This window comes from Indicator indicator, chromosome 7 (assembly GCF_027791375.1).
Source record: "Indicator indicator isolate 239-I01 chromosome 7, UM_Iind_1.1, whole genome shotgun sequence".
Classification (NCBI taxonomy): domain Eukaryota; kingdom Metazoa; phylum Chordata; class Aves; order Piciformes; family Indicatoridae; genus Indicator; species Indicator indicator.
In genome coordinates, this window is record NC_072016.1 from 13,518,289 (window position 1) to 13,532,430 (window position 14,142).

Sequence of the window (14,142 nt, forward strand, 5' to 3'; positions counted from 1 at the left end):
CTGCAACACTATCTAGGTATTTCTGAAAAGTATTACATTTAATTTAAATGTGGCAGTTGTTTTTGTAAGACTTTCTTAACAAGTGAGAGATAAACTGGAGCAAGTGCTATAGTTGACAGACTGCTTGCATCATTTTTTACTTATGAATCTGAGGCATACTTCTGCCAGTTGTTCAGTGCTGGCTTGTAAGTACAACCTCAGCCTTCTTTCCATAGAACCATGGATACTAGAGACATGAAGCAGAAGATTTAAAGATAGTGCAGTCAGTACCAAATAATCCTCATGGTTCTTTCAACAGTTATTTTTAAGTTGGACTTGGATATCAATTTTAGTGAAATAAATTCCTTTTTCTTCTCACCAGTGCAAGCCTGGATTCTTCCACGTCACTTACCAAAATCCGTAACCGCAGTTTCTACATCCTGCAGGCTTGGATTGAAGACTGCTACAGTGTAGACTTTGCAACAAATAGTGATCTTTTGTGTACCCTAAAAGAATTTATTTCTTCCAAGGTAAGCCAGAATTTCAGTAGAAACTTTAAGAAAAAATAAAAGTAAAAAAAAAAATCAATTGACATCAGTTGTGATACATATAAGATTATTACAAACAACTGTCCTAATTGCAATTGAAGTCAAAGAAAAATAAATAATACTGTCTTTGAGAGCTATGTTAAATATGTCTGGTTTTGGACCATGTGAGCCTTACAGCTATGTTAAATATGTCTGGTTTTGGACCATGTGAGCCTTACAGCTATGTTAAATATGTCTGGTTTTGGACCATGTGAGCCTTACAGCTATGTTAAATATGTCTGGTTTTGGACCATGTGAGCCTTACAGCTATATTATGGCTTGCTTATAATTTATGGGAAATTGTGTTCAATATTCTGTTTAACTATTTTGCATTTGCAGGTTGCTCCATTAAATGGCTATGGTGAGCACTTATTGTCATTGCTTGAGGATGCTTCTGCCAAGAAAAGTGGTAATGCTCAGCAGAGCTCCAGCATGGACAAATGTGAAGAGGAGGGCGAGGAAGACAGGAAAACATTACATTCTCTATGTAAAAAGCTCTCAGAAGATGTTTGCAGAAAGGCATGTCTTTTCTTCAGAATGCAGTATATGAAGCACATTTCCATATAGTATTTTCTGACAAAACCTGAAGTATCCAGCTTAGGGTCTACACCCTGATTTAGTAAAATTTATGTACCTGCATTTTACATTTTCTTTTGAAAGTATCTAAGGCCTAAATAGTCCTGTAACTGTGGAAATCTTCAGCCTTAATTGTACCCTGTCAGCACTTTCAGGAATAGAACAAATAATCAGAATTTCGAGAGGAGTTGAACTCTTCATGTTTGATGCTAGCATGTGACTCATAGTTCCTAGGAAATATTTTCCCTTTCATCAGATGAACACTTTTTTTTTAGGCATATATGTTTATATATTTATAATAATAGGAAGATGAGAAAGGGTGAGGTGTTTCCTGCTAGAACTTTCAAGTTTGTAGCAAAAGCTTGTCTGAACTTTTGTCTTTGTCTACTGGTTCGTATAGTATCCTAGTTAAAAGTAACCCCAAAAGCTGGAGCGTACTGTGGCTTTTGCTGAAAAAAAAATCTCTCTACAGAGTGACCACAATTACCTGTAAAAGGAAAATGTGTCAATAATGTGCAAGTTGAACCAGCCTCTTGATAAAGGTGCAGAATTCTGTGCATGCAAGCAGAATAAAGAGATTTAATTTATTGTCACTGCACCATAATGGAAGGTGGAAGAAGGGAACAGAATGCAAAAACAAATGTTTCTTTGGAAAGGGCTGTTCGATTCTAAGCAAAAAGAGTCCAAGGAATAGTAGGGATAAGAAGTAAAACAAAGTACAAAGCTTAAAAATATAGACCATTTATGGCAAAAAGCTTGAATACACAGGGGTTTCAGTTGTTGATTGAGATCTGATAACCTCCTGCTCAGACTCATCGACTGCATATTGTATTACATTAGCTTAGAACAGCAGTGTTGGATAAGCCAATCAGCATCTGAGCTAACCCTGAAGATTAGTTGAAGAATTTTGCATCCACAAAGGTGTTTCTGTAACAAAACATTGCAGAAAGTTAAAGCAAGGGAAGACACAATGTTTGGTTTAGGGAAGTTGTAGCTTTACTTTTTTTTTTCTCCTACAGAACTTTAACTGGAAACTTTCCAAAGGTATGGGACCAATTGCACAATATCAGAGACAGCGACTGTACAGTAGCTCATCAGTTTTGCCAAAGCCATGCTATTACAGTTTTACAGAAGAATTCCCAGTCTCCTTTGCTAAAGCAGATGAAATGGGACCATATCTCTTAATAGAATACAGTGCACAACAGCTTTGTTGTCAGCTGACATTACTGCAACAGGTACAAAGGACTAGGGTTGCTTGGAAGTGCAATTAATATCTTACTCCTTTAGACTCAGTCTCCTTTCTCTACCATTTCCCAAACCTGTTTCAAGCTTATTTCGTACTATTTCCTAAGACTTTGGATTCAAATAATCTCATTTGTTTGGGTTTTGTTTGTTTGGGTTGGTTTTTTGGTTGTGTGTGGGTTGGGTGTTTTGGTTGGTTGTTTTTTTTTTTTTTTCTCTTGAAATTTCTACAGTTAAATTTAGAATGGCTAATTCTCTTCCTAGGCTGCGATGCCTCTGATGAATTTGCTGAAGGCATGCTGGGGAGAGGGAAACCTCTGTCACATTTTTCCCTGAGCATTTTAGAAGAACTGTTAGATCTAACAACAGATATATCTTGCTCTTTTTTTCCTTTTTTTTTTTTTCCTTTCTCTCTCTCTTTCTTTTTTTTTTTTTTTTTTAGGAAATGTTTCACAAATGTCATCCAGTACACTTTCTAAACTCAAGAGCGCTTGGCGTTAAAGACAAATGTGTTGCTGTCCAAAAGTAAGTTGTTTCATTTAACTGCCCTTCTGTACTGTTAATGAACAATAGCCTTACACTTTTAATGCATCTAGGAAAAGAGAAACATCTTAAGAATTTAACATCTTTTCAACAAACTAGTCTGTGTATGTACTCTTTTTTTATTTTATATGTGTGTATGTATATGGTACATTGATCAGGCCAAAATATTTCTGAAGACTTGTGTCAGGAGTTTTTGGTTTTGTTTGAAAAACATTGCAATGATTTCTGAAAGAGGCTGCTGGATAATGCCTGTCTGTATGTGTATAAAATCTCAACTACCAAAATTACAGAATCACAAAGTAGATGAGGTTGAAAACGACCTCTCAAGATTGTGTGGTCCAACCACCCCAACCTTGAACAAGGTCAGCTGGAATAAGTTGCCCAGAATCATGTGCAGTTGGGTCCTGAATGTGGATGGAGGCAGTGCAGCTTCTCAGTGCAGTGTTCATTTTGTACTGTTAGGTAGATGAAGTATCAGTATTCATAGATACATAACCAGTCATTAGAGTGGTTACCAACCTATTTAAGTTACTGGCCCAACAGTAATTAGTGTTTCCAACCACATGGACATAATTATATTTGCTTATGGTCTACTTCTTACATGCTCAGTGGATTCAGCTAGCTTTTAATTAAAACTTAATAACTGCACTACATGTAGTAGACTGTTCTAAGAGTGGGGAATGAGCATCTAAAGCAGCTCATCTTTTGCAGATTGTTAAATGACAGCGGCTAATTCAGCTGGTTTATACTGATTCAGGGTTCAGTCACAGGGGAAAAAAATGTGTGTTGTGCCACTAGGAGCCAGGCTTGATTTCTTAGAGCTGCAGTTTATAATGAGTTTGGATTTCTGGCTGTTATTTTGTGTCAGATTGGATGCAGGGTTGGAGATTGGAGATGGGATCAGGTTGGAGATTTTATTCAGTAACAAATGGTGAAGGTGTCTTTATGCACAGAAATACTGCATGGGTACAGCACCTGCCTGTCTTGTAATTACATATATTTATCTTGTAATTGTAAGGAAGAAAAAGTAACATAGCTCACCAGGTACTTTGTAAAAGATTATAAATTCAAAACTGCAAGCACTGCAAAATTAAACTATTAAGTTGGCATCTTCACGGTCATGATTTTCTTTAAAAATACGAAGTCAGCATGAATTGTTTTTGTCTTTCTTTCCCCCGTTCTCTCCATAGAGCTGTTTCTACTGAGACAGTTTCACTTCAAGTCTGTAATCTGTTTCTGTCTAAGTGCATACAAGATCAGTACCTTCTACAGTTACTAAGAAACGCAGACAGTATCAGCACCTGGGTTGCTGCTGAAATTGTAACATGTCACACATCTAAGGTTTGTTGTTGTTATATTGTATTATTTATTATGAAACAGTTACTTATCACTGTATGTACGTTGCTATGTAGAAAAGCTGCAGGAAATACTCTGAAATTCACCTGTGAGTGGGCAGTTAACAATTTTGTTTGTTGTCACAAAGAGGGTCTTGGATGTTTTATAGTAGCAGATGTCAAAAACCTAATAGAATGTAACAAATAAGTTGCCTGAGGAGAATAGATGTCAGATTTCAACAGGGACACCTCAGTGACAGAAAAGAGGAAGCTTTGTGTGGGAGGAAAATATTACTAGAGTGAAAATTTTGATGATAAACTCAAAGAGAAAAATGTATCTCTCTTCTTCCTTTTATGCAGATTTACTATATATATTTCAGGGAGGTTTTGTGTTTTGTTTTTTTTTCTTTTTTTTCTTCAGCTGCAGGTGAGCTTGTTATCAAAATTTCTTCTTATAGCAAAATGCTGCTATGAACAAAGAAATTTTGCTACTGCAATGCAAATCCTAGCAGGCTTGGAAAATCTTATTGTGCGACAGTTACCCGTAAGTTTGGGACTCTCCTCTGTAACTATTTTACTTAACATAATCTTGTTCCAATATGGACGTTAATGTGAAAAACAAAAATATGTTTTGTTTTGTTAAAAGGCCTGGAAAATCTTACCTGCAAAAGTAGCTGAAATAATGGAGGAACTCAAGGCTGTTGAGGTATAGTATAAAGTCTGTAATGTAGAAATACTTCTTTAGGGTTAAGGTGCAAGATCTGCTTAAATGGATGCCTCTGCAGGATGAGAGCCTTAATTATTACTTTGTATGATGAAGGAAATTTTAATCCAATTTAAAGCTGTTGACTCTCAGGCTGAGAGCTTACATATTAATTTTCATCTTAGTAGTTCCCAAAAATATATCCTGTGTGTCTAAAAATCAAGAAAGACATTTCAGAGCAAGCTGGGGCATTGTGATTTCCTCATGATTTCCACAGAAGCTTTGTGGCTATAATCTGTTTTGAAAAATCTTAAATGTTTCTTTTATCACAGGAATTCTCTCACTGATCTATCCAACTTCAAATAATAGAGTGGATTTCTAAAAGTGTAGTTTTAGCTCTGATTTAGAGCAATTAAAAAATAGGTACAAAGTATATCTTGATTAGAGTTCATTTCCTTATTTCTGTACTTTAAAGTGCTTGCTGCCGGATTGATTGATAGTGTTGTCTTCAGCTTCAATGCCAGAAAAGTAATGACAAGTAAATCCATAGTGCTTAAATACATGAAGTGAAGAATTTGTTGTAAAACCTACTCTGGCACACTGAAATTGAGACTTGTCTGTGTGCATTTTCTAAACTAGGTGTTTTTAAAAAGTGACAGTTTGTGCTTAATGGAAGGAGAAAGATTCAAAACACACCCAACAATTCCATCAGCCCATGTTTTGGCTATGCATGTCCAGCAACTTGAAACTGGAGGATTCACAATGACAAATGGAGCTCACAAGTGGACTAAACTTAGGTAATTGTTCTATTTATGTATGTCACCTGGATTTCTAAAGTGTTATTTTCTACTGGGGAAATGAGAGTTAATGCAACATTTCACAGTCAGCAGCTAAAATGGTTTCAGTCGTCTTGACATCTAAAGGGTCATATAAGAAGAAGCATCATGTAGGAAGAAGTTTTTTACCATGAGGATGGTGAGATATTGGGACAAGTTGCCCAGGGAGATGGTAGAAGCCCCATCCCTGGAGGTTTTTAAAGCCAATCTGGATGTGGCTCTGGGCAACATGATCTAGTGAGAGGTATCCCTGCCCATGGCAGGGGCATTGGAACTAGATGATCCTTGAGGTCCCTTCCAACCTTAACAATTCTATGATTCTATATCTATAGAAGAAAGTGCGGAATTTCCTTTAAAGTTTGGGGATCTGGGGCTTGAGGAGTTTTGTTCAGGGTTTTTTGGTGGTGTTTTTAATCAGCAAAACAAACTAATATCCTTACCATATTCTCTTTCAAGAAATATTGCAAAAGTCGTGAGCCAAGTCCATGCATTTCAAGAGAATCCTTACACCTATACACCAGATTTCAAGCTGCAGTCTTACCTCAGGCAAAGAATAAGTCATTTTAAAGATGCAGAAATTTCTGCCTTGGCAGCTGACAACTGTGCCAACTTCCATCAGATACCAGCAGAAAAACATTCTCGAAAAATCCAGGATGCGCTGCGCAGAATGAAGGCAACATTTCAGTAATTATTTACATCTCATCTGCTCTATTCCAAGTGTAGACTGCAAAACTGCATTAAGTTGACTTAATCTCCTGGACCAATTCCCAAGCAAATACTTAAGTAACTTACAATTCCGTTTCAAGTTGAAATTATGCTATCGCTTAACACGGATTTACAAAACGCTGACTGATGAGATCCGAGTCCCTGGCAATTGGAAGACAAATGAAAAGAATATAAATAAAGACAAAAGTAAAGAGATTGTATAGATGAAAAGGATGATTAAATTTTCCAGTGTTCTTCAGCATAAAAAAAATTAATTAGCTCATAAACAAAAAATCTAAAAAAATACCACTTCAATAAGTTACAATTGCACCTCCTGTTGCAAAGTTGGCCTAGGAGAGTTCAAAGTGTAGTTCATTAAATGTGGAATATATTTTTATATAAATATAGTTTGCTTATATCTGTCCCAGTGTGCATAGAATTCAGGGACACTGGTCCTCTGCTCTTCTTTGACTGTTGCTGTGTCTTGCTTTTATGTTGTGTGTTATGAAAACTATAGTTGACTTAAATAATTTGCCACCTTTTTCTTCAAGCATACTAAGGAAGGAGAGGAATGCCACAATGCAATTTTTTTTGTTGTTGTTTCAGTTTTAAGGTCATTAGACTAACCTATTTCCAAATGAAATTAAGATCTGAATCTAAATACTACCACTTCTTTGCTCTACTTCTGCTCTTGTGGCCTTGTAGAAAGAATAAATACAAAATTGTTTTTCTTCTTCTGTATTTGGCACAAGAATTACTTTGCTGGTCTCTGTACATATAATGGCTTTTGCTCCTGAGATTGCTTTTGTGGATTGCAATGCTCCAACAGCATGCAACAGAAGACAACTGTGTGAAATTTGGATCTCCAACTTGTACAACTTTTGATCCTAGACTGTTTATAGAGCTTATACTGACAAGACCTTCTAAATGGAGATGAAATGTGATGCTATTGCTAGAAAGTTTGATGACCTACCCCTGATTTACCCAGGTCCAAAATGTTAAGGCTACAAATTAGTTACAAGTGTTTCTACCAGAGGGAGCAGCAGTGGTACTAGAAGAGAACTGGGGAAGGGCAAGAAACAGTTAAAATGAGTTCTATCATGAAAGTGATTTGCTAGAACTGTCTTTTAAAATTTAAAAAAAAAAAAAATTCCTTTGAGAGATGTGACAAGCAGATGTGAAGTAAATGTCTTGGTGTGCTTTAGTGATGGAGGGAGATAATGATATAAGAAGTGGGAATGTGCACATCACTGGTATTTTGCAAATTGTGCTGTGGTATTTGATAGAAATGCATGTGCACATGTCAAATTGTAGATTTTTTTCAATAAAAGGAAAGTTTCTTCTCTCCTGTCAGTAACAGCAACATATACATGACAGGCCACCTGCTGCTCATCTTTTTTCAAACACAAGGTATGTCTGGACTTGCCATTAAATACCTTGGTTGCTTTTTCATAGTAATATATTAATGCCAGACTAACTTTTGTGTTCCTATTGGTTTGAAAACTGGAGAATTCAGTCCTCAACAGAATTTTCTTGCATTTGTTCTACTTTTAAGATGATTTATTTTATTTCTCATATGTAGGCCTAGCATGTCATTAATTGTAGTACTCTGGCATACCCTTAGGGAAGTGAAAGGTGTTGCTATTCAATATTTACCTCCTATCTTTATGTAATACCATGATTTAAGAATGTTTATGATAACCTTATCTTCAGACATACATTTCTTGTTTGATCTATATGCATTTATTTAAAGTAATTTGGTTTATTAGTAGTTATTTGGTTTTTTCCTCAATTAAAAATTGCCAATCACTTAAATGCCACGCCTTGCCTTTGAAAGACAGTAAAATTTCAAGTAGCATAAGCTTTACTAATGTAAAGGACTCCACAAAACTTGCTGATCTCATGATATTAATAAATGCATTTTATATAGCTGACAGACTGTTGAATTTTTTTTCTTTGGTGGATTGATTTATCATTTGTATTTTGCATTCACTCCTGATAATTATATCATATATTTCTTAGTTTTGTGAAGATTTAAAACAACTACTACACCTAGAAAATATCCTTTTTGTTCTATGATGATACCTGGTGCTATGCAAGAATTTTTAAATCGTCTCCTGTATAATGCTTTGGTCTCTTAGACCTTTAATTGTTATAAAAGCATATATTGAGTTTTGATACTGCTTTGCTGTGTTTTTAAGATTTTGTATTTAGACACCAACCCAAAACAACAATAACAAAAGAAATAGCTTTTTATACAAAGAAACTGGTTTGCTTTTGCCTGTGAGCACTGATGTATGCACACCTTACATGACACAGAGTTCAGAATAAAGTTAGGTCTAGCATGTAATTCTATGACTTATTTTTGTTTAATGAGCAGGAAGGGTTGGGCTAAAGTTTTATCCCTTTGTGGGGAATGTCATTGTAAAAGAAAATACAGAAAGAAACATCAGAAAAGCAAGTTCAGTTGTTTCTAGTTGGCAAAAAAAAATATGTAGATCAATCGTATTGCAAAACTGAGGGACTGTGCAGTCTGAACCCATGTTTCCATTCCAATAGCCAATTAAAATGGGAAAAAAAAGAGTTTGTTTTTAAGCCCAAATTGCCACAATTTGTCCTAGTCCTTCATTTTTATCATGCTTCCCTCGTTTTGGCTTTGCTGTTTATTTTTCAAACAGTGATCCATGGGGCTTCTGAAAGGAAGTATACTCCTGGGGAGCATTTTTCAGTTCTCTGTGCATTGGTGCTCTTCCTGTGTCTCTTTGTAGGTGTCTGTCCCCAGGATCCCTGGGGTTTTCAGCTCTCCTGCTAGAGACTTGGGAACTGTGCCCTAGTTACACTAACCGCATTTGAATGCAGGTTTCCAGCTCCAACACCTCCAGAAGCCTGCCAGCAAACAAGGGAGATTCAGTTGAGTTATATGAACTATTCCACAGCAGCCCAAGCCCAGAAGCTGGGAAATACTTTGTGAATCAACACTGACTCATGACTCTAACAAATTTCTGTCCTTGGAAAATTTCCATCCACTTCTAAAATTTGCTTTTATGGTTTTCTACATTCATTCTTTATAAATTGGGCTGGTTTCATAAGCATTGCTAAGACTCATAACTTTTGTGAGTACTGTGTGTGATTTTTCAAAGGATTACAACTTTAGAAAATCTGTTTCTAAATAATAAATTAATAAACTGCACTTTGAAAGAAAGGAAGCTAACAAATTTTCGGTGTTAAACATATGATTGATTATTTCAGTCCTTGATTCTACAATAAAAGGAAAAGTGCAGATAAAATAATATCCCTCATACTTGCTTAAGTATGAGCCAGAACATATCCTCATTTAAATTACATGTTGTGATCCATTTAGAGTTTCCATTTGGATTTTGTTGAGGGGTTTTTGTTGTTTGTTTGTTTGTTTGTTTTTTCCCCAGAAAATCTTCCCCAAAACATGCTTTATAAATAATTACATTTAACTGCATATGGAGCTTTAGAAGGAGACTCAAAGCATAGGAAATGCAGGTTTGAACTGTATTTGGAAACTCAAGCCCCATAAATCAAGTTTAATTTGAGTCATCTCTGAAGAACCTATAAATAATTTTTTTGTCTTCATTTAGGTATTATAATGTAAGGAATTTTCAAATAGTCATTTTAGTTGCCTCCACTAGAGTTTGCATCATAAAAGGTTATTCCCAATAGATCTTTTAATATTCTATCAATACATTAGGAAGCCATGGTGAACGATTCCACTGGGAGGTTTTCTTATGATTTTGCATTCTGATAAGTCTCTAAACTACAGGTGAGAAGGAACAATTCCATTTTTCCAATCTCTATTTAAAGATTCCTGAAGCAAAATTTTGAAGGCCCTTTTTATGTGGCTGTTTTAAATCTGTCAGTGAGGGCCAACAATCCCTGTAGACTAGAAACTGATTTGCAGAATCTTCTTGTCTCACTTTTCAGACAGAAGCTCTTTAGTTGCAGTTTTTGAAGGTCTTTTAGCTATTATGTGTAGGTTCTTTGTAAACAACCTGAAAGTTTGCCAGGGCAGCTTCATCTTGGCATTATTTTAATGTACTTCTTGTTCAGTGATATTTCAGTGTCTGACAAATGAGTGGAATTCTCAGTTGCCATATTACATCAGGCCATTTCAGTAATCTAGTCTGGGATCTGGACTTTGCATCATTCTGTTTGTTCATTTTGGGTCTAATGTAAATGATGCTTTTGTAACTTGCCTAAAAGGCAGGGATTTGGGTTCTGCCTTGTAAATCTGTCCTGTGTCTTAGCTGTAAGATTATTTAATTTAATTTGTCATTCTAATGCTAAGCTTGGTCTTGTTCTGATTTTGGCATTGAAAATTAAATACCTACTTGTTTTGGACACTAGAATAGATACTGTGCTTTAAACTGGTAAAGGTCAATTGTCATAATGCAATTCAGGAGCTCAGAGTACTGGACAATTTGAGTTGCCATTATCAGAGAGACATAATTTGAAAAGCTGAACTGGGCATGGGTGAGCCTGAGAATCAGATTCAGAATTAAAATGTCTGCAAATAGATGTTTATTTATAGTATCTCTTGAAGCTCATAAACAGTAACAGTAGTAAGTTATTCACTTAAGTAACCAATGCTCAATATATATTTCTGCAAACAAGCTAGTGGAACATGTCCAGAAAAACAAACAAACAAAATATTTCTAAATAGCACATCCACTTTTGTTTGGATAACCACAATGTGGCTGTCAGTGACTTGTTACATAAAAGTGCAAGATTGTGCCTAGTCAGGCATTTGGTACTACTTCATACTTTCATTAGCCCTAGTTGCGTGCTCTGTTTTTTGTGGGGCTCTGCATACTTGCCAAACTCCAGGATAATCAGATGCACAAATGTAGACTAGAGTTACTGGGTTTTGTGAAAAAGGGAGGATAAAGAATGAAGTCACTTATGCTGGGGAAGAGGTGTCTTCTTATCTCCTCCAGGTATCTCCTAATTATCCATTTCTTGATGCAAAGAAGTGAAAGGGTCTTGAAGGTAAAATAGCAAAACAGGACAGATGATTCCCAAGGTATATATATAGGTCCACAGACATTAGCAAGGTAACTTTTCTCCATGCAGGTAAACTGCAGGACAAAGATTGGATAAAACTGCTAACAGATAATACAACATTCCCCCCAAATGAGTTTGTTTAAATAAAAAATAATTTATCAAAAGACTGAAACCTGGAGAAAAATATGGAGAACTGCAATAGGTAACCAACTACATAAAGTGAGATAGCTGACAAATTACCGAGTACCTTTGGCTCCATTTAAAATTGCAAGAATAATGTATTTTGAAATGTCACTTTTTCTTTGTTTTTGTTTTTCATCCAGACCAAGGGACATATTGCAGTACACTGTGCTTCAAGTGCATACCCATACTACCTGCTCATCCCTCTTATGATAGCCAGGATGTGCTTTGGTCTGAGCCTGGCATGGGAACAGATTAGATGTAGCTTTGAGTGTCTAAGCTAGTGGTGGGAGCATGGGGAATAAGGTCAGGAAGCTACACCTTAGTACACAAAATATTGCAAAGTATTGGAGGGAACAAGCATATAGAAGTGAAGGAAAGAAAGACAAGGGGAAGACTATCAAAATTATGTCAAAAATATATGTAATTGATTTGGAATCTAAAGGCAGAGCTACATACTATTTTCTGTGTTTAATTTAAAAGGGCTAAGTGCCATGGTATGGGGACTGTAACTAATCATCAGCCAGAGAGTGTGGAGGCTTCATCTGTGGCAGTAGGCTGATATTAAGGCTGTTATTCTGATCAGTAAATTAGTTCAAAATCTGAAGGTGGAAAGCAATCAAGATGAAAGTTCATGATCCAAAGGAAAGAAAGAAATTAAAGAAGCAGAATAGCAACAGTGGGATTCAAAAAAGCAAACTTCAATAAACTCAAGGAATTGGTGTATGAGCTCCTGGGGGAAGGAATTCTAAGGCAAAGAGAATTTCAGGAGAGCTGAGAGTTTCTAAGGGTTTCTGAAACAGGCCACACTTGGCGTGAGGATAGACTGTTGTTAAACTAAAGAAAACTGATAGAGCAGTGTTGGCTGCATTAGGGGCTTATCAATGATCTGGGAAAAAAAATCAAAAAATGAATGCTGGAAAAAGTAGGAACAAGGAGGCTGTGTTGGTAAGAATGACTACAAAGAACAGCACAGCAGGTTGGGAACAAAACTGGACATATAACAGCCTATTGCTGACAAGGGGAAAGCAAAACAATAAAAATGCATTTTAACCGATTTTCTGTCATGTAATAAGAGTTCTCTGCTTTCCAGGGGAGATGAATAACTAACCCATGGTACAGAAGCCTGAAGTGTGTCCTGTTTAAAGCTAACCAGGAAACAGGAATGCAGGTCAAAGTTGGAGACTATCAAGCTAATTATATGTATTAGAACATTAAATTCTGATTATGCCTCTTCTACAGTAATAAGGAACAAAACTGAAATAATAATGGAATTATTCTGTTTTTAATTGAGGAAGAATGAGTGAGTTCACAGAGAACCAGAAACTAATATTACTTTTTAATAAGAGGGTGAGAGCATAGGAATGAGTGGAAAGGTGAGGTAAAGAGAATAACTTGGGGAATCAGCCAGATGAACTTTGATAGCAGAAGTGTTACTGAAAAAAAGGTCTAAAAATCTGCAAGCACAGAGACTAATTTCAAAGGTTAACATGCATTTGTCTATGAAGTAAGTTTTTAAATAACCTAATGGTCTCCTTTGTCAGGGTAACTGCCTCAGAAGGTAGAAACAAAACAGTATGTTCAAGTCTAATAAACCCTTTGACAACAGATCCACCTGACCTGGTTGTATATTAGCTTGCTAAGATCCAGGTGATGGTAGTGTAACACAACTGGTCAATACTTCATTTCAAAGGGCAGTTGCCAGTGGCTGTTCAATTGTGAAGATAAATTGACTGGTATGCAGAAGGGGTAGGACTACACATGTGTTACGAGTGAAAAGCAGGTGCAGATCCCACAGGAATGAGGCACAACACTCAGGAAGTGAAAGCTTTGACTTTATCAAAAGTGTAGCATTGCTACCCTGGGAATACTGGGACATCAACACTAATCAAATGAGGACCTGATGCAGGGGAGCCCTGCTCAGGGGTGAAGCTGAAGAGAAAGCACCACAAGGTTGAGTAATAAAATGTGCACTGAATAACAGACCATTCAGCAATGTCTTGTTTTGCTCATTAGCAAACAGATGTCATGCAGGTGCTGTTGTCCACATTCCAAGATCAGCAAGTGGTCTTCACCTTGGAACCCATGCAGATGGAATGACAGCAAACTATCCTGGCTTACTGTAACAAGGAGACAAAGCATGCTTGGAACTCTACAAACTTGGATGGGAAGAAATGAACTATCCCAGGAAACAAGATAAGATGTGTCTGGGACTCTACGTATTCGGATGGAAAGAAGCAAACTGTCCCAGGGTACAGTAACAAGATAAGATGTGTTTGAGACTCTACACACTCTGACAAGGGAGGTTAGCCATTCTGGGTTGTCATAACAAAGTCTTCTTATGGCCTGCACAGTATTAATAGCCTAAATCCAGTTGTGTTTGGGATTTTTGCTAGTGAAATGCAGGGTGGGATGGAAAGCACAAA

At 36.5% G+C, this 14,142-nt stretch overlaps 1 protein-coding gene across 1 annotated transcript in view; it reads left to right on the forward strand.

The window, feature by feature from the left end:
• Window positions 1-6,488, forward strand: part of KNDC1 (kinase non-catalytic C-lobe domain containing 1) — a 56,155-nt gene extending 49,667 nt beyond the window's left edge. Inside the window, exons 22-30 of the mRNA XM_054382483.1 lie at window positions 362-509; window positions 906-1,085; window positions 2,162-2,377; window positions 2,827-2,909; window positions 4,118-4,268; window positions 4,683-4,805; window positions 4,908-4,967; window positions 5,604-5,761; window positions 6,257-6,488. Of these exons, the coding sequence (XP_054238458.1) occupies window positions 362-509; window positions 906-1,085; window positions 2,162-2,377; window positions 2,827-2,909; window positions 4,118-4,268; window positions 4,683-4,805; window positions 4,908-4,967; window positions 5,604-5,761; window positions 6,257-6,488 (1,351 nt within the window). The remainder of the gene's footprint in view (window positions 1-361; window positions 510-905; window positions 1,086-2,161; window positions 2,378-2,826; window positions 2,910-4,117; window positions 4,269-4,682; window positions 4,806-4,907; window positions 4,968-5,603; window positions 5,762-6,256) is intronic.
• The last annotated feature ends 7,654 nt before the right edge of the window (window positions 6,489-14,142 follow it).